The sequence below is a fragment of the Saccharomyces kudriavzevii genome (genome assembly GCF_947243775.1).
Source record: "Saccharomyces kudriavzevii IFO 1802 strain IFO1802 genome assembly, chromosome: 9".
In the NCBI taxonomy this organism is placed as follows: Eukaryota; Fungi; Ascomycota; class Saccharomycetes; order Saccharomycetales; family Saccharomycetaceae; genus Saccharomyces; species Saccharomyces kudriavzevii.
The window spans coordinates 55,168-81,530 of record NC_079280.1 but is presented as its reverse complement, the minus strand read 5'-3'; the positions used below and the strand labels follow the sequence as shown (position 1 = coordinate 81,530).

Sequence of the window (26,363 nt, the reverse complement as noted above, 5' to 3'; positions counted from 1 at the left end):
GATGAAACCTTCTAGGAATCAGATAGAGCCATTTCAGCTCATAATACAATAGCTATTGGCTCTAGCATGCACTACAACAAAGTCTCTGCTCTATTTTAGCGCCAATAAATCGAAACTGATTCAAAACCCTCAGTCTTTTTGTTCTCATACACAATTACTCCAGTACTAATCGCATAGTACCAAACCTCTTTTGTCCTGTGTCTTAGTCTTACTACCTTACTGATGTTTGTTCAATAAACAGAGTAAACAAGAAAGAAGAAAACAAATTAAGCGCCCATCTTTTCTTGAAGATATTAAACAGTGAAAAGTGCGGGTAAATGTTATTCTGACGGTCATTTTTTTTCAGTCGCATATTTCAACAAAAGAAATGAGATCATTATTTAATGTATCGCATATATTTATACCGATAAGAAGTGAGCTTGTGCTAACATTGAAGTCTTCTTTAAGGTGCCTTTACTGAGCATTCATACGTAATAAATGAGGATTCTTCATACAGTCGAGGAAGTTATCCAATGGAGGACACAGGGGCTTAGGAACATAAGATCCAAAGGAACTATTGGGTTTGTTCCAACAATGGGTTGCCTGCACCCAGGCCATGCTAGTTTGATCTCGCAATCTGTGAGGGAAAACACATACACTGTGGTTAGTATATTTGTCAATCCTTCTCAGTTTGCCCCCACAGAGGATCTAGACAGTTATCCTCGGACTTTGCCAGACGATATCAAATTGCTTGAGTCACTGAACGTAGACGTTTTGTTTGCCCCTACCATGCATGTGATGTATCCACAGGGAATCCCGCTCGACGTAGAAAAGCAGAGAGGGCCCTTTGTCAGTGTCCTTGGGTTGAGTGAAAAATTGGAAGGGAAGACGAGACCTAACTTCTTTAGGGGTGTGGCGACTGTTGTTACCAAGCTATTTAACATTGTCATGGCTGACGTGGCCTACTTTGGCCAGAAGGACATTCAGCAGTTTATTGTTTTGCAATGTATGGTGGAGGAGCTGTTTGTAAATACAAAGTTGCAAATGATGCCCATTGTTAGAAACAGCAAAGGGCTAGCTCTAAGTAGTAGAAACAAATATCTCTGTCCCGATTCTTTAAAGATCTCTGAAAACCTTTATCGTGGACTGCAAGCCGCAGAAAGCGCCATAAAGAATCTGGCACCAGGGGCACGTCTGTCCAGGTCAGAAATCATCGATACTGTTACTGAGATATGGGCCACCTATATTGATTCTCATGACTTCAAGGTAGACTACGTATCCTTAGCGGATTTTAAGACTTTTAATGAGCTTTCCGGTGTTGAAAAAACTAGTAAACAGCAGCCACTGGTGATTAGCTGTGCCGTATACGTTACTGACCGTGAAAAGCCGGACACAGTTGTTAGGTTGATAGATAACATCGTCATTTAGGCCATGTGACCCTCGTATCCTCCTGCCGGCGCTATGGTATGTATTCTTCTCCTGAACAGCATGTACGATATATACATTTATACAACAATGGGAAAATAGATTATGTGCTCGGCACGCATGATGACGACCTTTTTTGGGACGGCTGAAGGGTCAACCCCATCGCCCAAACACAAAACACTGAAGATACGATCTAGTGCGTATAGTTTGAGCGGTAAGTGCTTGTCTAAAGCGTATCATCAAAGCTGAAGTTGTGTGACACTTGTTCTGTGCCCGTTGAAACTGTCTTGTTAGTCACAAATCTGTCTAGTGCACATATCATCTATTGTTTGACGCACCCCTTTTACAAAAAAAAGAGATTCATCAAGTAAGAAAAGGGTTAGTAAGGAAACAAGGTGCGGTAACCTCCTCTAGACATATTCATTATACTATTAGGTTCGGTTTTTCCGGATTTTTGTTGAAATATTTCTTTTTTGAAGCTCATTCTCGTTTTTGATATATTCTCTTATCGGTTGTGGCTTTCCTTATCGATAAACTATCCTGAAGTATCAATTACAAAGGCAAAAAAAACCGTCCAAATAATAAAACATATATGGTATTGGACTACCCACAAAGAGAAACTAAGGGATCTTCATCCAAGAACATGGCACCTAATTCCTCGTCAATGAACATCCGCCCATCTTCCGAAGTGGAAGCTGGGGAAGACAAAGGGTTACTTGATCCTCATCTATCTGTGTTAGAACTTTTAGGTAAAACGGGGCATTCGCCTTCTCCAATGGGACATAGCCTGGTCACATCTATTGACATATCCAGCCACCATTATGTGAATGACAGTATATCGGGATCATGGCAGGCCATTCACCCTTTGGACTTGGGCGCTTCTTTTGTCCCAGAAAGAAGCTCTTCTCAAACGACTAATGGAAGTATTTTATCATCCAGTGATACTTCTGAGGAGGAGCAAGAGTTGCTTCAAGCCCCTGCCGCTGATATAATAAACATCATTAAACAAGGCCAAGAAGGTGCAAGCGTGACTTCGCCGTCTCGCCCCTTTAGACAACTACATAAGGTGATATCACTGCCTCTACCCGCCAAAGGGAGAACCTCGTATGGTGAACAAGACGATGATGACAATAATGTCGATGATGATTATGACGATGGAGCATATGAAGAAGATAGTGGCACAATAACGAAAAGCTTGACTTCTTCAACAAATTCTTTTGTGATGCCTAAATTATCACTGTCGCAAAAGAACCCAGTTTTCCGCCTTCTAATACTGGGGAGGACGGGGAGCAACTTCTATCAGTCAATTCCAAAGGAACATCAGTCTCTCTTCGAATTACCTAAATATCATGATTCCACAGCATTCCCACAATATACAGGCATCATCATAATTTTCCAAGAGCTGAGAGAGATGGTATCTTTGCTAAATAGAATCGTCCAATATTCACAAGGTAAGCCCATAATACCGATCTGTCAACCGGGTCAAACTATTCAAGTGAAAAACGTTCTGAAGTCATTTTTAAGGAACAAACTCATCAAACTGTTGTATCCTCCAGTAGTTGTGACCAATAGAAGAGATCTGAAAAAAATGTTTCAGAGGTTGCAAGATCTATCTTTGGAATACGCGGAAGATGGTGATAATGACGATGAAGATAATGACGATGAAATTATACATACAAACTCTCGATCATACTATCGTAATAAGAAGGCCAACAGTTCAAAGAAGAAATCCTTCAAATCAAATAAAAAGCCCAAGAAGAAGAAACAGAGATCTTTGACAAGATGGTTTACTTGGGGCGTTTCGATTACCATAGGAATAAGTTTTGGATGCTGTGTCACATATTTTGCCACTGCAGCATACGACCACCAAACAGGCAAGTCTTTCAATTTGCGGTCATCCATACTAACTTCTTTGCTCTCCTTGGATTCTTATCACGACACAGTCAACACGCCTGCCACTACTTCTACCTCTTCTGGTGAACAGTTTTTGTGGTTTGATAAAGGCACACTCCAGATAAACTTCCACTCGGATGGATTCATTATGAAAAGTCTTACTGTCATCAAGGATACTTGGAGCAAAATGAATGTTTTTGTCTTGAATGCTCTCTCTAGACCTTTGAATTTTTTAGAGAATCTCAACAAAAACTCTGATTTTTCCCTTGATGAATCTAATCGGATTTTGGCACTCGGTTATATTTTATTATAACCTTCTCCCTCGTCTTCGTTGTTTTTCACTATCACTTCTATCCTATCACTACATACCTATATTCCCCGTTTGGTTCATTTCATCGATTATGTAGAAGCTTATCAAATACAAAAACCTCCTGTTTTTAGGAAACTTTTTGTTCGGTTTTTGATACATAAATAAAACAGCTTATAAAATACTCCTACTGTTTACTATTTTACGTTTCTTAAGGCTTTCTTGCTGTCGCGCACATACAAAACCAGTAAAGAGCAACCAAAATGCATTTTGGCGTCGTGTTGGCGTCTTTTTACAATATAAGTAAAGCAGACTAACTGCAGCCAATACAGATGTACTTGAAATCCGGCATAGCTACCTCTTGTGTTGCACTAGATTTTTATCCACTGAGAATATATGTACATGTGCGCCAGGAATTACCCGATCTTTTTTTGCGCCGCGTTAATGTTTCGACTTTTACAATTAAGTTATTGTTACCAAATGAGTTTCGTAACTATTAGTCCATCGAAAACAGTATTGAACAAAAAAATCACTAGACATTACCAAATTCTGTCGGCCGCCGTTCACTTTACTTTATTCTGCATTTTTTTTTTATTTCACTGCGACGTTCATAAACCTAAGTGACAGTAGTGAAGGAGATCTTAAGGATCTATCATCTGATTATAGTTGACCTACAGATTGAAAGAAAAGACGTTAAAAGTAATCCACGTTGCTTTGATAAAAAAACACAGATGCGATTTCGCCTGCCATCAAGGTCGGATTTTATTCCTCCGTTTAGGATAGGCATCCGAGCTCAACTAACAGCCCTAGTTAGTATAGTGGCCTTAGTATCGCTGACTATTCTAGCTGTAACGACAGGCGTCTATTTTACCTCAAATTATAAGAATTTGAGATCCGATAGATTATATATCGCGGCTCAATTAAAATCATCGCAGGTTGATCAGACTTTGAACTATCTCTATTATCAAGCCTACTATTTAGCCTCGAGAGATGCTCTACAAAGCTCCTTGACAAGTTATGTTGCAGGTAACAAGAGTGAAGATAACTGGGTGGACTCCCTAAGTGTTGTTCAAAAATTCCTGAGCTCTTCAAACCTATTTTATGTGGCCAGAGTTTACGATTCCTCATTTACTACTGTTTTGAACGCTACCAACAACGGAACTGGTGACTTAATACCCGAGGATGTTTTAGATAATTTGTTCCCATTATCCACTGATATCCCGCTACCTTCTTCGCTGGAAACTACCGGTATTTTGACGGATCCAATAGTGAATAACACCGACTACTTGATGTCGATGTCTTTACCCATTTTTGCAAACCCTTCTATCATCCTAACAGATTCTAGAGTTTACGGATACATAACTATAGTAATGTCTGCTGAAGGCCTGAAAAGTGTCTTCAATGATACGACAGCCTTAGAAAAATCAAACGTTGCTATAATTTCTGCAACATATAATGCTCAGGGTAGAGCTTCAGGATACCACTTTGTCTTTCCGCCGTATGGGACGCTTCTAAGTATAACACAAAGGATTTTCCCTATAGAAAATAACACATTTATAAGCAGTACATTTAGGAATGGTAAGGGAGGGTCCCTGAAAAAAACCAATAACTTTGGTACAAAGAACTTGGCCCTAGGCTACTCGCCATGTTCATTTCAACTGGTTAATTGGGTCGCGGTAGTTTCACAGCCCGAGTCAGTTTTCCTTTCTCCCGCAACCAAACTAACAAAAATCATTGCTGGCACTGTCATTGCTATTGGTGTCTTTGTCATTCTACTAACCCTTCCTCTAACGCATTGGGCAGTTAAACCAATTGTGCGATTACAAAAGGCAACGGAATTAATCACAGAGGGAAGAGGTTTGCGACCGAGCACTCCAAGAACAGTAAGTCGGGCCAGTTCATTCAGAAGAGGATTTAGTTCGGGTTTCACTGCTCCTTCTTCGTTATTGCAATTTAATACCGGAGAAGCTTGCAGCACCACAAGTGCAAATGGTCATGGGAGCAGCGGACATGGTAGCGGTGTGGCTTTGTCAACTGAAAGTAGCATGAAAAGTGCTATAAATCTTGGTCATGAAAAATTGTCACCCTCAGAAGAAGAAAATAAAATACCAAATAATCATAACGATGTCAAAATATCAATGGATGGCTCTCTGAATCACGACTTGCTTGCACCAAATTCTCTAAGAAACAATGATACCGACAGGAGCTCCAGTAGATCACACATTCTCACCACCTCTGCGAATTTAACTGAAGCTAGACTCCCAGATTATAAAAGGCTGTTTTCTGATGAACTTTCCGATTTGACTGAAACTTTCAACACTATGACGGATGCATTAGATCAACATTATGCTCTTTTAGAAGATAGAGTCAGAGCCAGAACCAAACAACTTGAAGCTGCTAAGATTGAGGCAGAAGCTGCAAATGAAGCTAAAACGGTTTTTATTGCCAACATCTCGCACGAATTGAGAACACCTTTGAACGGTATTCTGGGTATGACGGCCATTTCGATGGAAGAAACTGATGTTAATAAAATAAGGAATAATTTAAAACTTATTTTCAGATCTGGTGAGCTTCTGCTTCATATTTTGACAGAGTTATTAACCTTTTCTAAAAATGTGCTCCAAAGAACAAAACTCGAGAGAAGGGACTTTTGCATCACTGACGTCGCCTTACAAATAAAATCAATTTTTGGTAAAGTCGCTAAGGATCAGCGTGTTCGTCTTTCAATATCGTTGTTTCCTAATTTGATAAGAACAATGGTTCTGTGGGGTGATTCCAACAGGATTATTCAAATCGTTATGAATCTCGTATCCAACGCCCTAAAGTTCACCCCGGTAGATGGTACTGTCGATGTTAGAATGAAATTGCTGGGTGAATATGATAAAGATTCGAGCGAGAAGAGACAATTTAAAGAAGTACATGTAAAAAAAGGGACGGAAATTACTGATGTCGTTGAAAGCATAGATAAACGCGACCTCCCCACATCATTGGGCCGGAGAAAATATGTTAATCTGGAATCTACGACCGCTTCCATAACAAGTTGCAGAGATAATTCTGCAATTCAGGAAGAGATAACCAAAAGAAATACGGCCGCAAATGAAAATATTTACAAAAAAGCGAACGACAGAGAAAAATCATCGAATGACGATGTTTCTTCAATAGTATCGACAACTACTAGCTCATATGATGATGCAATTTTTAATAGTCAGTTCAACAAAGCCCTTGATTCTGATTCCGATGAAAGTGGTAACGTAGGAAGACCAATAGAAAACCCCAAAACGTGGGTTATTTCCATAGAAGTTGAAGATACCGGTCCAGGTATCGAGCCTTCGTTACAGGAATCTGTATTTCAGCCATTTGTTCAAGGCGATCAAACCTTGTCCAGACAATATGGTGGTACTGGATTAGGTTTATCAATTTGTAGACAACTAGCAAATATGATGCACGGAACAATGAAATTAGAGTCTCAAGTTGGCGTTGGTAGCAAATTTACGTTCACCTTACCATTACATCAAACTAAAGAAATTAGTTTTGCAAATATAGAGTTTCCCTTTGAAGATGAGTTTAATCCTGAAAGTAAGAAGAACAGAAGAGTTAAATTCAGCGTTGCCAAAAGTATCAAGAGCCGACAATCTACATCATCCCTCACAACACCTGTTACAAATTCAAATACTTTGGCAAACGATGTACTAATAGAAGCAAGAAGTAGCGACGAGGAAGAAGTAGAAAAAACCAAAAACTTCATCAAGAGAAAAGAAGGGGAGAATGAAAATGGCAAAGCCCAGCAACAGCCGCAAGAGAAAAATACGAAACATTCAGTATCCTTTTCAAGTGCTGAAAGGAGCTCACAGAAGACTGTATCTTCTAAGCGTCGTTCTCAGGAGGAAAACTTAGGCTCTGTAAATATAGATAGACCATTTCTACAAAGTACTGGAACTGCTACATCCAGTAGAAATGTACCCACAGTTCAAGGCGGTGATAAAGATGGCACTAGTATCAAGATTTTGGTCGTGGAGGATAATCACGTGAATCAGGAAGTTATAAGGAGAATGTTAAACCTGGAAGGTATTGACAATATTGAACTGGCATGCGATGGCCAAGAAGCATTTGATAAAGTTAAAGAACTAACATCGAAGGGCGAGAATTATAATATGATTTTCATGGATGTCCAAATGCCCAAGGTAGATGGACTGCTTTCTACCAAGATGATAAGGCGTGACTTGGGTTATAAATCTCCCATTGTTGCTCTGACCGCGTTTGCCGATGATAGTAACATCAAAGAATGCTTAGAATCAGGCATGAACGGATTTTTGTCGAAACCAATCAAAAGACCAAAATTGAATACCATCCTTTCCGAATTTTGTGCAGCTTATCAGGGAAAGAAGAATAAAAAGTGAAAAAAATGAAGGCAAATTAATTATGGACCGGTTTATAGTGCTACATTATGCATTGATATATATATATATATATGTATATATTCTTAAAGAAAACTTTATAGATCTCAAAAATTTACGGTTAAGAAAAGCATATGTTTCAAATGTTATGATAAGTATTATTATGCTTTTAATAATAGGTATGATAAAAGAAGATGTACATTAAAGTATACAGTAAATAAATGTATAAAATGATTGGGCGAAACGGATCATTTCAACTTCTTCTTTGGACGCAGTTGGTTGGTGTGACCACACTTTCTCTTTCTACAGTTGGTAGCTCTTGGTGGCAATCTAGCGTAACATTTACGGCAAACAGATTTGTCACAGTTGTACTTGGAAGCCAAAGCTTTCAAAGATGGTTCAATGATACCACCTCTCAATCTCAAGACTAAGTGTAAAGTGGATTCTTTTTGAATGTTGTAGTCAGACAGGGTTCTACCGTCTTCCAATTGCTTACCAGCAAAGATCAATCTTTGTTGGTCAGGAGGGATACCTTCCTTGTCTTGAATCTTTGACTTGACATTGTCAATAGTGTCAGAAGATTCAACTTCCAAAGTGATGGTCTTACCAGTCAAAGTCTTGACAAAACTGTTGAAAAATTAAGTTTAGGTTAGTAATGATATTATCAGAAAGTACAATAGTATTCTTACAACTGTTCGAGAAGAGACAAAAAATTTTGAATGAATTCGCAAGCACTGCCATGGAAGGTAAGATTCTCAAATCTGCGATATTGGGGAGATTGTATTGCAGGCCTGAAGGTATATTATATTTTCTATTAAATCTCATCATTTCTTTAAACATATTTTCCACTAAATCGTTCTCAAAAAATAAAACATAGTAGTCCCTTTTCTTTCTCCCTACTAATAAATAGTATGATCTCTCTAAAAAATTTCAATCTGGATGTTGATGTCATTCACGTAGTAAAAACCTTCATTTCTGAAATTATCGTCTCTTAACCTTCTGAACGTTTAAAAATCTATATCTGTAGTGGATATGGTGCATACATTTGCATGTTTGAATCTTGGTCGTCTTAATTTATGACCTGATAATGGGCAATAATTACAGCAATAACGAAATAGTCTTTCAACCACCTTTAATTCTAGATATTATGGATACACCTTTCGCAAGAACGCTTACCGCACTAGAAAGTGAGGGTGGCAGCCTGCTGTTGGGCACCACCTTTCCCTCTAACGAAATGACATGATGGCTGCCTAGAGGGAAAATGCCGAGACCCATCTCGACACCTTAGAAGGAAAGCACCTAGTCATTGTCCCTGCCAAAGAGCCAAGAGGCCCTGCGTCTTTCCCTGTGTGGCTTATGAAATTTCAATATCGGGGAAGCAAAAAAACAAAAAAACAGGAAATATAAACCCCATACACCACTGGTGTACAGATGCGAAAGACGTCAATTACATATTCTCAAATATAGTATCACCCGGAAATAAATTTGAAAAATTTACGCCATTTTAAAGGGAAAACGACTATTATGTAGTAATGAAATGTTTACTAATATGAAATCGCTGAGTAGCGCTGATTTTAGAATTGAAAAACACGGAAGAAGAAAGGTAATTAGTGGTAAAGAATTGACGCTCATTTTCATTGGGGCTTTCTTTTTCGTATTGGGAGGTTTAACAGAAAGACGTTAAAGACGAGAGCACATTGTGCGGAAACAGCAGCTCTACAAAAAGGTAATGGAGGACAAAATATCTGAATTTCTGCATGTGCCATCTGAGTCGCTTCGTGGCATTAAACATTCAGCTCTGAAAAGGCTATACAAGAAAATAGGCGAGTTTGAACGCTCTGAAAAAGAAGTAACGAAGCTTAACGTCTTTGTCGATGAGATCAAATCGCAATATTATACGAGAATTTCCAAACTTACAAAACTATTGAATGAGTCATCTGAGGAGAAAGTCATAAATAGCAAGGTTATGAACCGTTTGCAGGATCAGTTGAAAGAAGAACGCTCAAGACATACGCGGAAAATTGATGCGTTAAACAAACAATTGAATGCTAGTCACGAAACTATAAAGAAGCTAGAGGATGAAGAAGGCGCTAAAGAGGAAGCTTCAAGCTGGCAGGATGGACTTCGAAATGATGATTCTACAAAGCATGTCCTGGACAAAGAAAATAAGCTACTTCAAAGAAAACTGCTGGAGATGGAAAATATATTACAAGTTTGCAAGTCCAACGCCGTATCGCTCCAGTTTAAATATGATACTGCATCACAAGAAAAAGAACTATGGCTACAAAATAAAAAGTGGACTGAGGAAAGGTTGTCATCCTGTAATCAAAAAGCACTGGTGGACGAAGTTACAAAAACGTCTTACCTACAGAATCTAGAGGAAAAATTAAATCAAACGCAGACTGAAAATGAATCCGTTTCTACCTACAATAAGTTTTTACTAGATCAAAATAAAAAATTATCTCACTTAGTGGAGGAGAAATTATTGGAAATCAAAAACCTTAAAGATACCGCAAATACGGAAAAATCGGAATTCTCCAAAGAAATGACCTTACAAAAAAAAATGAACGATTTGTTGCGCTCACAATTAACATCATTTGAAAGAGGCCACTCTTTGAGGCCAAAAGAAAAGGGTGATGATAAACTCTGCAAGAATCCTGAACATATCGACGTAGCAGAGGAGTTGATTGATGCAAAGTTGAAACTAGAAAAATCAAAAGAAGAATGTCAACTGTTAAAAAATATAGTTTCAGATTGTATCGAAGAAAATGGAACCACTGTCAATACCAACACAGCTGCCCCCACCGTAGGTAAGCTATTTTCTAATATCAAAACGCTGAAAAGACAATTGGTGAAAGAAAGAAGTCAAAAATTTCAAGTACAAAATCAATTGAAAGACTTTGTCTTGGAACTAGAACATAAAACTCCGGCATTGGTCTCTTTCAAAGAAAGGACAGAATTATTAGAGCATGAGCTAAAATGTTCTACGGAACTGCTAGAAACGATGTCTTTGGCTAAGCGTAAGGATGAAAAAAAACTAACCTCACTAGAGCAGAAAATCAACAGTTATGAAGCAAATATTCATTCACTGGTGAGACAACGGTTGGATTTGGCCCGTCAAGTAAAAATTCTTCTTTCAAATATATCAGCGATACAGACAACAACATCGCCGTTATCAAACGATGAACTCATGTCATTGAGGAAGTTATTGGAATCAGAAAATACTGTGAATGAAAGGGACTCACAAATCATCATCACCGAAAAGCTAGTCGAATTTAAGAACATAGATGAGCTACAAGAAAAAAATATGGAGCTCTTGGATTGCATTCGTATTTTGGCTGATAAATTAGAAACTAATGAGGGAGAAGCAGATAAAACTGTAGCCAAAATAGAAAACCAAACAATCAAAGAGGCGAAGGAAGCAATAATTGAAATGGAGAGTATCAATTCAAAACTAGCATTGCGCGTAAATATTCTCACGAGAGAACGAGACTCTTACAAATTGTTAGCCTCAGCCAATGATAACAAGACCCATGCTGACACTGAAGGCATAACAGAAGCGACTTACGAGAAGAAGATTAGAGAACTTCAAAGTAAACTTTCATCCACAAGGGTTGAAAGCTCCGCTATTATTCAAAATTTAAACGGACAGTTATTGACTTACAAAAAATCGCAGACCGATGGGAAAATAGCCTTGCAAGAGTTTGAAAACTTCAAAGTTTTGGTGGCGGAAAAGGAAGCTATGTTACAGGAAAGAATAAATCACCTGAAAACTCAATTGGAGAAGCAACGATTGAGTGCGGCGCCACCCGTACAGGATTATAAATACAGCAATCTGACTGACTTATCGCACTCTGAGAACAAAATTGGATCTTTGAAGTATGAGATTTCCAATCTAAAGAAAGAAAATACAGGCTTGATAGCAATGAAGGAATCTTTAACTAGAGACTTGGAAAGATGTTGCAAAGAAAAAATGCAGCTACACGTGAAGCTTAGCGAATCGGAAACAAGTCACAACGAACAAAATCTCATATTTGGATCTAAAGAATTGCAGTACAGTACCAGAATTAAAGTATTGGAGAAAAATTTGAAAGAGTTAAATGTACGATTGGAGTCAAAGGAGCAAGAAATAAAGACGCTGCAGTCATCTAAGAATTCACAGCTCAAATGGGCTCAAAACACCATTGACGATACAGAAAAGAACTTGAAGTCTGTATCGGCAGAGCTATCCAATAAGGAAACAACAATTGGAAGACTGTCATTGGAAATTGAAAACCTTGGCAATGAATTGAGAATGACCAAGCTCCAGTACAAATTTTTGAGTAACACTAGTGATACAAATACGCTAGAGCCCACTTTAAGGAAAGAGTTAAAACAGACTCAGATTGAATTAAAAGATGCCCATTCACAGATCAAAGCTTACGAGGAAATTATCTCGACAAATGAGAATGTACTCAAAGAATTAAATGGCGAACTAAAAAAAGCAAAAGAAGACTGCGAGACCAAGATCCAATTGGAGAACAAGGAAAAAGGTGCAAAGGAGGAAGAGTTATCCCATCTACGCAAAGAGCTTGATGAAATAAGATGTTTGCAACCGAAGCTAAGAGAAGGTGCCTCATACCTCGTTCTACAATCAGAAAAGGTAGGCGATCAAGCACAAAGGATCCAAGAAATGAAAAACAAAATCGATAAAATGGCCGCGATTATTGAAGCGTATCAAAAAGAAGAGAGTTCTCAGTACCAATCCGAGCTGAAGACAAATAAGGATTTATCAGAATGGGTCATGCGTCTTGAAAAAGAGGCCTTTGATTACCAAACAGAGTTGAAAAAGACGAAAAAGTCTCTGTATAGTACTCAAGAATTACTTGACAGACATGAAAAGAAGTGGATGGAGGAAAAGGCCGATTACGAAAGAGAATTGATATCTAATATCGAACAAACAGAATCTTTGCGCGTTGAAAATTCAGTGTTGATCGAAAAGATTGATGGCGCCACAGAGGGAAGTAATAGTAATGAAAAATATTTAGAGCTAGTTTCATTATTTTCAAATTTGCGTCACGAAAGAAGTTCCCTAGAAACGAAATTAACCACTTGTAAAAGAGATTTAGCTCTTCTCAGACAGAAGAACGCTAGTTTAGAGAAAAGCATAGGTGACTTACAGCGGGCTAACACTGTACCACGAAATAAGGTCCAATGTCCCGCTGTTATTATTGATGAATATGAGAAAATCATAAAAGAAATTGCTCAAGTTAACATTTTAAGGGAGAATAACGCCATTTTACATAAGAGTCTCAAAAATGTTACCGAAAAGAATGAGGCAATTTACAAAGAATTGATCAATATGCAAGAAGAAATATCTCGACTACAGGGTCATCTTATTCAAACGAAAGAGCAAGTTTCAATCAATGCTAACAAGGTTTTAGCCTATGAAAGTGAAATCGAGCAGTGCAAACAGAGGTATCAGGACTTATCTCAGCAACAAAAACTCACACACAAAAACGAAACTGAAAAGCTACATAATGTGATTGGAGACTTGGAGGTTAAACTTCTCAACGTCCAAAATGCAAACGCTGACTTAGAGAATAAATTCAATAGGTTAAAGAAACAAGCACATGAAAAGTTGGACGCGTCTAAGAAACAACAGACAGCGCTAACTAACGAACTCAATGAATTAAAGGAAACCAAAGATAAATTGGAAGAGAATTTACATAATGAAGAATCCAAAGTTGTTGATCTGGAACTAAAACTTAAGGAACATGGACTCCAAGTTGGAGAAGTTTCGAAAGATCACGATAGTATCGCTTTTAAACCATTTGTGGAGGAGATTGAGTCGCTCAAAAAGGAGCTGCAAGTCTTCAGAAATGCTAATGACGCCTCTGACGCATTTGAGAAGATAAAAAATAATATGGAGGAAGAAAAAAACAAGATCATTGATGAAAAAACAAAGGATTTTGAAAAAAAACTGCAAGACGCTGTGAACAAGAGTAAAAGCAATGAATCAGAAGTAGAAAATAGTGAACATATAGAGGCGTTAAAGAAAGAATGGCTCAAAGAATATGAAGAGGAAACAGTGAAAAGAATTAAAGAGGCCGAAGAAAACTTAAAGAAAAGGATAAGGCTACCAAGCGAAGAAAGAATACAAAAGATTATTTCCAAGCGCAAAGGCGAATTAGAACAAGAGTTCGAAAGGAAATTAAAGGAAAATAACAAAAGCCTGGTATTCTCTGGTTCGAATGAAGAGGAGGCTGAAGACGAGCTATGGAATAGCCCATCAAAGGGAAGCTCTGAAAAGCCTTCAGTTGTTACCGACTTGATAAAACAGAAAAACATCAAACTCCAGGAACAGCTGAAAAACGTCAAGAATGCCGTCACGTTTAATGATAAACGGCCAAAAAGTGAAAATAAAGAGAATAACATTCCAGATAGCGCGGCAGCTGATAACAGGGTTCCTTCGGCTTTCAGTTTTGGCAAGCCTCTATTCTCCTCAAACACATCATCCTTTCAAAGCTTTCACAATCCATTCACTCCATCTGCCGCTAACTTTAGTACAGATGGTTCACTACCGACATTCAATATTAAATCTGCATTTGCAGCCGGTACGGCTGGTAACACCCTTAAAACATCCGACCCAGCTAACGTCGGAATCAATGAGGCAAAAGTAATGGAAATTGGAAATACATCAAAACGACCAATTCAGAGTGACACCTCTTCCGATCCAGATTCGAAAAAGTTTAAAGAGAGCCCAGAAAATGACTTAGCTCCCAAGGATTGATGTAATTGTAACTAATATAATATTATATAAATAGATCTACCTACGTGTTTATATGCCAGTGAAGAACTTATCCAAAATGAGAGACATTTCACTAGGTTTATACAAGAAACCTGTTTTTATATTCGTTCTTGAATTTATTTGGCGTTTTTCTGCTTATACGCGAATTTCTAAAAATGCGCAATGCGAAACCTTGCTTGACATAGAGAGGAACCAACTTCGCATGTGATCATCTACTAAAAGAGCCTTATTTGATCGACTTTAAGGTTTATCTACAGCACCATCCACATTAAGGAACTTATGGAGATATGGATGATCCACGCGAATTTCTGGTAGCTGATCCGTACAACAATGTTACATCTGATGAAGACGATGAGCAGACAATTGCTAAGGAACTTGAATTCATGGAACGAAAGAAGCAAGCGTTAGTGGAACGATTAAAGAGGAAGCAAGAATTCAAAAGAGCGGAAGATCCCAATTTTGAAGCCATCGAAGTACCTCAATCGCCCGCCAAGAACCGCAATATAATGAAATCTCAAAATACCATGAAACGAGATATGAGGCCTGCTGCTTCAAATATCAACGACTTGAAGTTATCTCAACTACAGCAAAAACAGGAACTACCAAGCAATACAACCGGATACTTCATGCAAAAATTTCAGAACGCAAAGAGGAATGAGGAAAAGCAAAGGGCAAAATATGAAAACATGATGAACGCAAGGGTCCATACGTTCGGTACTGATAAAAAAGAATATAGGGCAACAATCGCAAATGAACTAGAAGAATTTTCGAATATCTGGGTCAAGAAGAGGTATATACCAGAAGATGATTTGAAACGGGCTTTACATGAGATTAAAATCCTTCGATTAGGCAAGCTTTTCGCAAAAATTCGCCCACCTAAATTTCAAGAACCCGATTACGCCAATTGGGCCGTAGTGGGTCTCATTAGTCATAAATCGGACGTCAAATTTACGTCATCTGATAAACCAGCCAAATTTTTTATGTTCACTATAACGGACTTCCAGCACACACTAGATGTTTATATCTTCGGGAAAAAGGCCGTTGAGAGATATTACAATCTTCGCCTTGGCGACGTGATTGCAATTTTGAACCCTGAGGTACTACCGTGGAGACCCTCAGGACAGGGAAATTTTATCAAGTCTTTCAACCTCCGAATCAGCCATGATTTCAAGTGTATTTTGGAGATAGGTTCAAGCAGGGATTTAGGGTGGTGTCCCATCGTGAATAGAAAAAAGAACGAAAACTGTGGATCTCCTATAAACATAGCTCTTCACAAGTGCTGTGATTACCACAGGGAAGTTCAATTTCGAGGGACCAGTGCCAAAAGAATCGAATTAAATGGAGGGTACGCCTTGGGCGCACCCACCAAAGTAGATGCTCAACCAACCTTATACAGGGCTAAAGGAGAAAACAACTTCAATCTAGTTAGAAGTATTCGTAAAACCCTCTCTGAGGAGGAGGAGAGAATGAAGAAGAACTCTCACAATTTTAGAAATAGTAATTCTGCCAAGGCATTTTTCGATGAGAAATTTCAAAATCCAGATATGCTTGCAAACTTGGATAGCAAGAGAAGAAAAATTATAGACAGCAAGAAATCGACAGCTCTGAGTCGCGAACTAGGCAAAATTATGAGAAGGAAGGGGTCAAGTGGATTAGAGGATAAGTGCGACGAAGAGAAACAAAAAATCAAGCAAACCACAGAAAGTGCTCTCCAAACGGGGCTCCTTCAACGTCTGGGATTTGATCCAACTCATGGGAAGATATCCAAAGTGCTCAAATCTTCAGTCCCAGGTGGAGAACCTAGGAACAAGGTCATGGGTGGGAAGAAGACTGTGATAGATGATCTTTTGAACTACAAGAAGGAAAAAGTTATTCTAGCGCCCTCAAAAAACGAATGGTTCAAGAAAAGAAGCCACCGCGAGGAAGTTTGGCAAAAACACTTCGGATCCAAGGATACTGATGAAGTCTCGGATGCTAGTACTAGCGATCTCGAGATAGTATAAAACGTCGATGCTACACATTTAGGATTTCCTCCTACGAATAAATGGTATTACTTTTCATAGGCGGGGAAGCGGGTAATGGTTGAAAAATTATAAAGAAAAATTGAGTGATTTTGGTTGCAATATGGGGGAATCAATCCTTAAAGGGAGATTATAGCAAAGAGGAAAGAACATCCATCTTGTGATCATCAAACGGTGGAGAAAACATTTTCCCTTGAGTGCATCCTTCATTCTGCTCTCTTTCATTCACCTCACAATCGTTTTTGGGCGTGCTTTGGCAGTATTTCTGACGTACCTTTTCAGGTTCAGTATCTAGCAAAGCTGCGCATTTCGGCTAATATGGTTGACCCAATGGCACCGGTGAATGATGATCCTAGTAATAAGACTGATTATTTAAGGTTTAACGACAGTAATGCTTCTGTAGTGAACGATATGCGTCCAACCACCGTCGCGCTTCTCCACCAAAAGCGACATAGTTCTTCCTCGCACAATGATACACCAGAGTCGTCGTTCGTTAAGAGAAGAGTGCCTGGAGTTGTAGAGCCTGTGGGAAAGGGATTTATAGATGGAATAGCTAGCGGCCAAGTCTCGGTACAGAACACCCCCTCTAAAACGGATGACATATCCAGAAGACCGAGCATTTCTCGGAAAGCTATGGAGACAACCCCGAAAGTTAATACTGCCTCTATTTCAACCATCGACGTACCCAAATCTCCATACTATATGAATAAATCAGCCATCACTCGAAATATGGAAGTTGTCTCCAGGGGCAACTATGCCGAAAATACAACATCGCAGATGAGAACTGATGAATCAATGGCTACTTCAAATGGTATTTATAGTAATTCACAGCCACAGAGCCAGGTAACGCTGTCCGATTTTAGAACGGCTCCCGCTTTCGCTACTTCTCCCCCACCTGTGACGAGACAGTTACCTTCTGCACAGCCAAATCAGACATTCATTAAAAAATTACAGGAAATTTACAGAATCATAGTAGTGCAAGAAACTGAGTTGCAGCAAAGGTGCCTGTTTTTGACCACCTCTCAAACAACCGAATTGAAAAGTTTATGGGCAATATATAGGTTGAACACAGAATTGATCAAAAATTACATCAACTTCATCATCACTGCATTATTAACCACACAACCGATAAACGATTTAATTATGGGCCAAGAAATCCTGGATATTTACAGGATAGAGAAAAGGTTGTGGGTATACGGCATAATAACCTTCTTAGATGTACTAAAGAACTTTTCAAACTTTATGGACCCTGAAGTATGCTGCCAATTTATCATATACGCTTTCATCTCCGTCTCAAGCATGCTTGAAGATATACCATTGAAATATTCCATTTTGTGGAGGCAAAGGCTGGGTGATTTATCTAGAATGGCAATTTCCCTGTATCCCTCAGGATTTATAGATTGGAGGTTGAGCGCCGAATATTGGTATACCGAATCAATGAAATACATATACGGGTGTGGCAAGCTTTATTATCATATTGCCACAGTTCAACAGAACAGTTTAGAAGCGTTTGTCAACTTGGGAAAAAGTGTGTTTTGTCAGGATCTCTTTACTCCATCTCAACAAACGTTACAGTTATTGATTGAAAATATTTATCAATCTGCATTCATAGATAGGAGTTCAGCTGGTACTAACAACAATGAAACCGCTCATAGAAATTCCCAGTTAATTGACTACTTAAAACATACTGAAGTAATGTTACTACCAAGTTTCTTGGAGAATATGGACTTGCAGCATGTTGTACTAATGTATTTCAAAGACAAATTCGGCAAGGACTTTAACGGTAATGACATTTTTGATACGAAAGATATGTTTTGCCAGAACCCGGAGTCACTACGGTATTATTTCAGGCACGCCCCTGCATTTGCCGAGTCTCAACTTTTACAACTAATAGGTTTTGGTAATCCTAAAAACCCATTTGCATTACTGTTTCAATTGCCTAAATATCTGAAATTGAAAAGGCATAAAAGAGAAAAAAAGAAATCCGGTGCCACGGAGGTACCCCAATACAGAGATCCATTCGATGACCAAATAAGCTCGGAAAGCTACTTCCAGAATATCGATTCATTAACTTCAAATTTTGATGATATTCCAACAAATCTCAATATTTGGTTGGATTCTCTAAATCACATAAATATGACGTCAATACAATGCAGCATACACGTATTAACGAAATTTCTTCATGCGCCTTTAGTGGTTGCCTTACCGCATTTTTTAACTTGGTTACATTTCATAGTTGCAATCTTGAAGAAGCTTGAAACTGTAAATTCAAAAGCTGTAAGTGGATTTTGGATACATTTTCTAAGAAGAACAATGCCGTGGAACTCCATGGTAAACCTAGCCAACGTTTTAGTTTGCTACATGCTAGATAATATACATCCGTTTTTAGAAAGAGAGTTAGAGAGATTTTACTCATTAGAACTTGATGATTTGATTGAATATTTCAACGAAAATGAAAATCTACCAGAGATTTGGAAGTGTTGGGGGAGCCTGTGGTTTGATGCAATTAAGAAATGCGATGTGATGGAAATTCCCGGTGTTCAAGATCATCTTTTTTTTGATTCTCCCCTTGACGGTATAGTCTTCGATGAAAAAGATGAAATTGGTGAGAGATTCTGGATACGAAGTATAAGAACAATTCTAATTTTGAAAGGGGTTGCCAAAAAATTCCCCGATTTGGGGTTAAAAGTAAATTTCCAAGCCCCAGTGTTTTGTCGTCGAAATGATATTTCACCAGATTATTTTTTAAAAAATTTTACATTCAAATTAGACGAATACGAGGAAAACGATCATAACGATAACAATGAATTGGACGAACTTTATGATACGATTGAAATAAATGAGAAAATCGAACGTGTTAATAGGGACCTGCGAGCCACACCAAACCTGAGCGTCGTTTCTGGTGAGAATATCTTCGAATATACTGGTTATACGAGATTGACACCAGACTACCACTGCTTTGATAAAAACGGCGGGTTCAACAGTGCGTTTATTTACAGCCAATGGTCCAATGTTGGGAACGGTATGGTCTTAGATGTAAGCAGCGAATCAATGTATGATGCTGCTAACAACAACTTGAGCCCGCATTGGGAGAAAATTTTCTTCGATAGAATTACCACCGCTGGACATAATGGTGACAAGAATGGGAACTGTTCGGTTTATTTTGTCATCGACGCTACTTCATGGCTGAGACATTTTGCGCATATTTTCAAACTAGCGAAGAACAATATTCTCAAATTTGCCATTTGTTTAACTACATTTCAAGAATTGCGTTATTTAAGAGGTTCAAAAGACGATAATGTTGTCGAAGCAGCAACGAGGTCTGTGATAACCATTCGGCAACTGTACGATGAAAAGAAAATAATCCCTTTGAGATTTACGGGGAATATAGCCACGAATGTTGAAGAAAATTTAGAGTTTGAAGAGCAAATCACTTGGGAAACACACGTGGACGAATTTGTCATTGATGCTATTGCTAAACTAAACCAAAACTTCCAAACTGAACGACTGATTGATAAAAACAAGAACAAGAACAACGCATATGCAGTTTTGGTGACGGATGATGATAATATGGACGGTAAGGCAAAGGACAAAATGATTAAAACGTGCAATACAAAATACTTATTTTCATTGGGTAGCAAAATCGGCATTAATTCTGGACTATGTACCAACTAATATATATATATATATGTATTGCCACTTATATATCTTCTGTGCATTATTTTTTCTCTGGAGGAGGAAAATCTCATCATATGAATTTCCAGTGTAAGTACCATTTTATATTGTTACACAGGATTAAGAAAGATCTTGAATCGATCACTAACGAGGCGCTAGGGTCGCTGGTCTTGTTATGCAGCCATTCTGCATTGATTTTCGGTATTCTGCTATGTAATATTATTGTGTCGTTCATCGGGAGTTTGATGAGCAGCTCATTCGAAGATAATATAGCGGTATGAGAGAGGTCATGAATAATTGTGTCAAACCGCGGTTTATGCGTCTGGACAATGGTGTCCAGGTCCTTTACAGAGGTGTGCAGTTGCGACACCAGTTTTGAATCTGTTCTGTAAAACGTTAGTGATTGTTTTTCCTGTTTCCTTGAGGGGCAATGAATTGTGGAGCTTGTCCACTGCGAGTCTTGAACCACCTTGCGCAGGGGAGGCCCAGAGTTCTGCGATGGCATGTTGCGGCGCTGCTGCTGTTGTTTCAGGACCAACGATGAAATGGGCAGATGACTACTATCCTGTCGAACATCCTGTTGCACAGACGATTTCGATAGTATCTCTGTGAAACTGTTGCTACTTTGCTGTTTTAAAGGGTGATGGTGTCGCCGTGTCGGAGACCAGGATATAGAACTTAGAGACTGTCCCGAGGGCTGCTGCTGCTGTTTTTGGTCCTGGTATATCACCAGACCTCTTCGCTTATGGCTCATGTGCTTACGGTGGCGCGGCTTCTCCTTGGCGTGCTTGTTTATTGCAGTATCACCTCTTTTCCATTTTCACCTATTATTATACATTTATCTATTAGCGAGGCAGGGAAAGAGGGAAAGACGAAAAGTAAAGGTATGATGCATGTCATATATGTTTATATGTTTTGAGTAATATTATCTACGTAGTCTATCTTTTGAGGAAGAGGCCTGGTTCCTATGCGACGAGTTCTGGTGGCTTAGTAGATAGTTGATACTGCTGCCGGACGGCGGACCCATCGGAGGAGGCATCGACAGCGACCCTGGGAACCGTGTTGACGTGTGATTTGGGCCAGGCGACGCTGCATTAGCCTGCTCTATAGTCTCGTCCTCCTTCTCCTCGAAAACGGGTAGATCAGTGCCGTTTTGGATGTTGACCCAGGGAAAGAAGCCTGTGCCGAACCAGAAATGCTGCACGACAGGGAACTTCTTCAAGACTTCCACAGAATACATCTTCAAAAGCCCCTTGCACACCTTGGACCAGCGTGGCACAGTGACGGCGATGTCATACAGGATGGGCGAATGCTCCTCGAAGGGTCCCATCTTCACCTCGTTGATGAAGTTTATTCCTTGACAGTAGAAGTTGGTGTCCTTGTAGTCGTGGACCAGCGATTTGTCCAGCACTTCTCTAGGTTGCAGGGGGGCGCGTGCGTCGAGCAGCTGCCATTGAGATGAGCCCAAGATGTATACCAGGTGGAAATGGTCGTCAAGCCCCCACACGCCATGCGAGCCAGCGGGCTCCAGCGTGTACGTCAAAATCAGCCTTCTCATGATCGTGTAGTACTTGTTGAACAGTAGAAACACGTCGTTGCCCCTCAGGTGGGGAAACACGCCCAGCAGATCCAGCGCTGCGACGGTGGCCATGAACGAGAGCTCGTGCCCCGTGCCGTAGTCCAGTCTTGTCGATGAACCAAAGCTGTTGCCCAAGTAATACTGCAACTCGGGCACCACCACATGGTATTCTGCGGGCAGCATTTCTTGGAGCCACTGAGATAGGTGCTCGTCCAGCTTATAGTGCCACTCACGGCACGCCAGGTTACCATACCTTCTGGGCCCCGGGAGCGGAGGCGTCTCATCGATCAGCTGGGCAAGCTTGTCCAGAACTCCCATCAGCCCGTTCACCATGGCGATTGACGAGGAGGCCGCGTGTGCATCAGGGTCCGGACAATGCGACATCAAAGTGGTGTACTTGTGCAGATGGTACTTGATCCTGTGGATGGCCAGCGAGGACTGGAAGTCCAGCGTCGTTTGCGTGTCGAAGATACGCTTCACGGGCGTGGAGAACGTGGCGTGCAGCCAATCAACGTGGTCCAGCGACATAATTCCGTTCCGTTCGTGCTTATCCATCTGCGTATACGTCCGTAAATGTATGTGCACATGTGTGGACGTGCTCTTTCAGTGTGCACTGTTTTCCCATTATCCTTTTAAGAAAGCCTTAAAGTTCCGGAAAAAAGGTCTGATTAAAACACAAGAGACTAACAAAAGGGAGAAAGCCAGGAGGACAGCAAGAGGAAAAGAAACAAGCACACAATGCAGAAGAGCATATTGCTGACTAAACCTGACGGCACACAATCGAACCTACACAGAACCAAGACGGAGACGCCCACCACGGTGGAGTTCGACTCCGAGCAGATGGAAAGGGGCCACAGGGAAAGAGGTCGTAGCAAGAAGAAGAGAGACGAACGGGACTCGTATGCAAGCAGCCTGTCGCGGTCGAGAAGCAGAGCCAGCAGAGCCAGCAGTCGCAGCAGGGTGCGGGAGGAAGAGTTTCTCAAGTGGACGGTGTTGAGGCAGGACCCGTCGATGCGATTGAAGGTCGCGGACGCCGACTCTGACGAAGAGGAGGAAGGCGAAGGTGGTGACGACGACGACGACGACGAAGACGATAACAACAACAACAACAACAACAATGCTGGCGACGACATGGACGAGGAGGAGTCCGACGAGGAGCAGGTGAGCGACGTCGAGAACGACGCCGAGATCGACGAGGAATTCCACTACGACCTGGGCATGAAAGTGCTGCCCAACTTTTGCACCAGCATCAACGAAGTGCTGGAGTCCAGCAAGCCCTGGATAGCCAAGTACGAGATCAGCATCCGCGGCCACGAGAACGAAGGCGTGTCCCTGGAGCAGCTCGACGGGGGATACGTCAGAGCCATGCAGCTGCTCACCAAGGGCGCCGGCGCAGAGCCCGGCAACCAGAGGTCCTTCATCCTCTACACGGACCTGAGCAGCGAGTCCACCTATGCGCTCACGTACCTCATGGGCGCGGTCGTCAACCAGGGAGACACCCTCTACATCCTCCATTGGGAGCCCTCGAAGCCCACGGACGACTCGCAGATGTTCGCCAACGTCGCCAGGATCAGAAAGCACGTCATGCACCTGTTCGACTGCGCCGCGGGCGTTCTCGACGACCTCGACGTCGTCGTTCTCTCGCTGACCCACCCGTACCCAAAGCATCTCCTCAACGAAATGATCCATGGCCTCAAACCGGTCGCCCTGTGCTGTTCCCTCTCGGTGATCCTGTCCACCTTGCAGAACTTCGTCTGCTCCGTGCCCATCCTCGCCGTCAGAAAGAAGCTGAAACGTGCCAAGCGCAAGGGCATCAGCGAGTGACCAATGACCGCTGCACTGATTCCTCTTAGCAACACACATACTACTCATATATAGCAAGCAATACACCTTATGTCTTTTCTCTGCACCGATACGTTATTCGCCCAACTTTATTTCAGCATTGGCAGGGGAAATTTCGCAACCCCGCACGCTGAAATTTGTATATAAACTTAAAAAGAGAACAGCCACAAATAGGGAATCCTCGTCCAGAACAAGAGAGCTGCTTCCCTCTTCTTTACCGTTCTATTGCCCACCACCGCTGCGAGGACGAAGTACGTGTTCTAGTATTTAAATGTTTTCAGTGAGTAGAAGAAGAGCTGCTGCTGCTGCTGCTGCCATCGCCACGGCCACAGGATCCGTGTACTGGGCGACCACCCAAGGGGATAGGCGCTTGGTGCGCAATGACGCAAGCTACATGGTGCCTTTCCCCACTGCTGCTCCACCGCAGGTCTCTAGACGAGACCTGCTGGACCGTCTGGCCAAGACGCACCAATTCGATGTGCTGATCATCGGCGGCGGGGCCACCGGGACAGGGTGTGCCCTGGACGCTGCCACCAGGGGGCTCAACGTGGCGCTGGTTGAAAAGGGCGATTTTGCCTCTGGAACGTCGTCCAAATCCACCAAGATGATCCATGGTGGGGTGCGGTACTTGGAAAAGGCGTTCTGGGAATTCTCCAAGGCCCAGCTGGACCTGGTCATCGAGGCGCTCAACGAGCGCAAGCATCTTATCAATACGGCTCCTCACCTGTGCACGGTCCTACCGATTCTGATCCCCATCTACAACACGTGGCAGGTCCCATACATCTACATGGGCTGCAAATTCTATGACTTCTTCGCCGGGTCCCAGAACTTGAAGAAATCATACCTGTTGTCCAAATCGGCCACCGTCGAGAAGGCCCCCATGCTTACCACGGACAATTTGAAGGCCTCGCTTGTGTACCACGACGGGTCCTTCAACGACTCGCGTTTGAATGCCACGTTGGCCATCACCGCTGTGGAGAACGGCGCTACCGTATTGAACTATGTAGAGGTGCAAAGACTGATCAAGGACCCTGCTTCTGGTAAGGTGGTCGGCGCCGAGGCCCGTGACGTCGAGACCAACGAACTCGTCAAAATCAACGCCAAGTGTGTCGTCAACGCCACGGGCCCTTACAGTGACGCCATTTTGCAAATGGACCGCAACCCGTCCGGTCAGCCGAACTCGCCCTTGAACGATAACTCCCTGATCAAGTCCACTTTCAACCAAATCGCCGTCACGGACCCTAAAATGGTCATCCCATCCATTGGCGTGCACATCGTCCTACCTTCTTTCTACTGCCCGAAGGACATGGGTCTGCTGGACGTCAGAACCTCCGATGGCAGAGTGATGTTCTTTTTGCCCTGGCAGGGCAAAGTCCTTGCCGGCACCACAGACATCCCCTTGAAGCAAGTCCCCGAAAATCCCATGCCCACAGAGGCTGATATCCAGGATATCTTGAAAGAATTGCAACACTACATCGAATTCCCCGTGAAAAGAGAAGACGTTTTGAGTGCCTGGGCCGGTGTGAGACCCCTGGTCAGAGACCCTCGTACAATCCCCGCGGATGGGAAAAAGGGCTCTGCCACCCAGGGCGTGGTGAGATCCCATTTCTTGTTTACATCCGATAATGGCCTAATCACCATTGCCGGTGGTAAATGGACCACTTATAGACAGATGGCCGAAGAAACAGTCGACAAAGTCGTCGAAGTCGGCAGATTCCATAACTTGAAACCTTGCCACACAAGAGACATCAAACTGGCCGGTGCTGAAGAATGGACCCAAAACTACGTGGCCCTATTGGCCCAAAACTACCACTTGTCATCCAAGATGTCCAACTACCTGGTCCAAAATTATGGAACCCGTTCCTCCATTATATGTGAGTTTTTCAAAGAATCGATGGAGAATAAACTGCCCCTGTCCCTGGCCGACAAGGAAAACAACGTCATCTATTCCAGCGAGGAAAACAATCTGGTCAATTTTGACACTTTCAGATATCCGTTCACCATTGGTGAGTTGAAATACTCGATGCAATACGAATATTGTAGGACTCCCTTGGATTTCCTTCTAAGAAGAACAAGATTCGCTTTCTTGGACGCTAAGGAGGCCTTGAATTCGGCCCATGCCACAGTCAAGGTTATGGGCGATGAGTTTAATTGGTCGGAGAAGAAGAGGCAATGGGAACTTGAAAAAACTATAAACTTCATCAAGACATTTGGTGTCTAGAATGATGACCATGATGATAATGGCCGCGGCCAATTAAATTAACCCAGGAAAAAAAAAAAAATAATGCCAAATCGTTCGAGAAAATATTCCAAAAAAATGCAATAGGGCTTGATTGACACTATTGATGTTCAAAATTATGACCGTCCTCGTTTCTATATTCTTTGTTGTTAACACATATATACATATATATTCTACCGTATAAAATTTTCTAATTTGTTTTATTATTATTTTCTATGC

The 26,363-nt window shown here is 41.3% G+C and overlaps 10 protein-coding genes across 10 annotated transcripts; 8 read left to right on the top strand and 2 right to left on the bottom strand.

Annotated features, from left to right (window-relative positions):
- Positions 1-477: 477 nt before the first annotated feature.
- On the top strand, positions 478-1,407 carry PAN6 (pantoate--beta-alanine ligase PAN6; the record flags this gene model as incomplete). The annotated part of the gene is made up of 1 exon (XM_056228633.1): positions 478-1,407. The coding sequence occupies one exon, from the start codon at positions 478-480 to the stop codon at positions 1,405-1,407; it is 930 nt and encodes a 309-aa protein (XP_056088335.1).
- A 589-nt stretch (positions 1,408-1,996) lies between these two features.
- ATG32 (mitophagy protein ATG32) lies at positions 1,997-3,610 on the top strand (the record flags this gene model as incomplete). The annotated part of the gene is made up of 1 exon (XM_056228632.1): positions 1,997-3,610. One exon carries the CDS (start codon positions 1,997-1,999, stop codon positions 3,608-3,610), a length of 1,614 nt encoding a protein of 537 aa, XP_056088334.1.
- A 725-nt stretch (positions 3,611-4,335) lies between these two features.
- SLN1 (histidine kinase) lies at positions 4,336-8,001 on the top strand (the record flags this gene model as incomplete). The annotated part of the gene is made up of 1 exon (XM_056228631.1): positions 4,336-8,001. The coding sequence occupies one exon, from the start codon at positions 4,336-4,338 to the stop codon at positions 7,999-8,001; it is 3,666 nt and encodes a 1,221-aa protein (XP_056088333.1).
- Positions 8,002-9,727: 1,726 nt separating this feature from the next.
- Positions 9,728-14,770, top strand: MLP2 (Mlp2p; the record flags this gene model as incomplete). Its single annotated transcript, XM_056228630.1, has 1 exon — positions 9,728-14,770. The coding sequence occupies one exon, from the start codon at positions 9,728-9,730 to the stop codon at positions 14,768-14,770; it is 5,043 nt and encodes a 1,680-aa protein (XP_056088332.1).
- Positions 14,771-15,075: 305 nt separating this feature from the next.
- On the top strand, positions 15,076-16,791 carry MCM10 (Mcm10p; the record flags this gene model as incomplete). The annotated part of the gene is made up of 1 exon (XM_056228629.1): positions 15,076-16,791. The coding sequence occupies one exon, from the start codon at positions 15,076-15,078 to the stop codon at positions 16,789-16,791; it is 1,716 nt and encodes a 571-aa protein (XP_056088331.1).
- Positions 16,792-17,127: 336 nt separating this feature from the next.
- ESL1 (Esl1p) lies at positions 17,128-20,484 on the top strand (the record flags this gene model as incomplete). Its single annotated transcript, XM_056228628.1, has 1 exon — positions 17,128-20,484. One exon carries the CDS (start codon positions 17,128-17,130, stop codon positions 20,482-20,484), a length of 3,357 nt encoding a protein of 1,118 aa, XP_056088330.1.
- A 73-nt stretch (positions 20,485-20,557) lies between these two features.
- On the bottom strand, positions 20,558-21,238 carry VPR1 (Vpr1p; the record flags this gene model as incomplete). The annotated part of the gene is made up of 1 exon (XM_056228627.1): positions 20,558-21,238. One exon carries the CDS (start codon positions 21,236-21,238, stop codon positions 20,558-20,560), a length of 681 nt encoding a protein of 226 aa, XP_056088329.1.
- A 171-nt stretch (positions 21,239-21,409) lies between these two features.
- RRD1 (peptidylprolyl isomerase RRD1) lies at positions 21,410-22,591 on the bottom strand (the record flags this gene model as incomplete). Its single annotated transcript, XM_056228625.1, has 1 exon — positions 21,410-22,591. One exon carries the CDS (start codon positions 22,589-22,591, stop codon positions 21,410-21,412), a length of 1,182 nt encoding a protein of 393 aa, XP_056088328.1.
- A 210-nt stretch (positions 22,592-22,801) lies between these two features.
- IMP21 (Imp21p) lies at positions 22,802-23,887 on the top strand (the record flags this gene model as incomplete). The annotated part of the gene is made up of 1 exon (XM_056228624.1): positions 22,802-23,887. The coding sequence occupies one exon, from the start codon at positions 22,802-22,804 to the stop codon at positions 23,885-23,887; it is 1,086 nt and encodes a 361-aa protein (XP_056088327.1).
- A 289-nt stretch (positions 23,888-24,176) lies between these two features.
- GUT2 (glycerol-3-phosphate dehydrogenase) lies at positions 24,177-26,126 on the top strand (the record flags this gene model as incomplete). Its single annotated transcript, XM_056228623.1, has 1 exon — positions 24,177-26,126. One exon carries the CDS (start codon positions 24,177-24,179, stop codon positions 26,124-26,126), a length of 1,950 nt encoding a protein of 649 aa, XP_056088326.1.
- Positions 26,127-26,363: the final 237 nt, after the last annotated feature.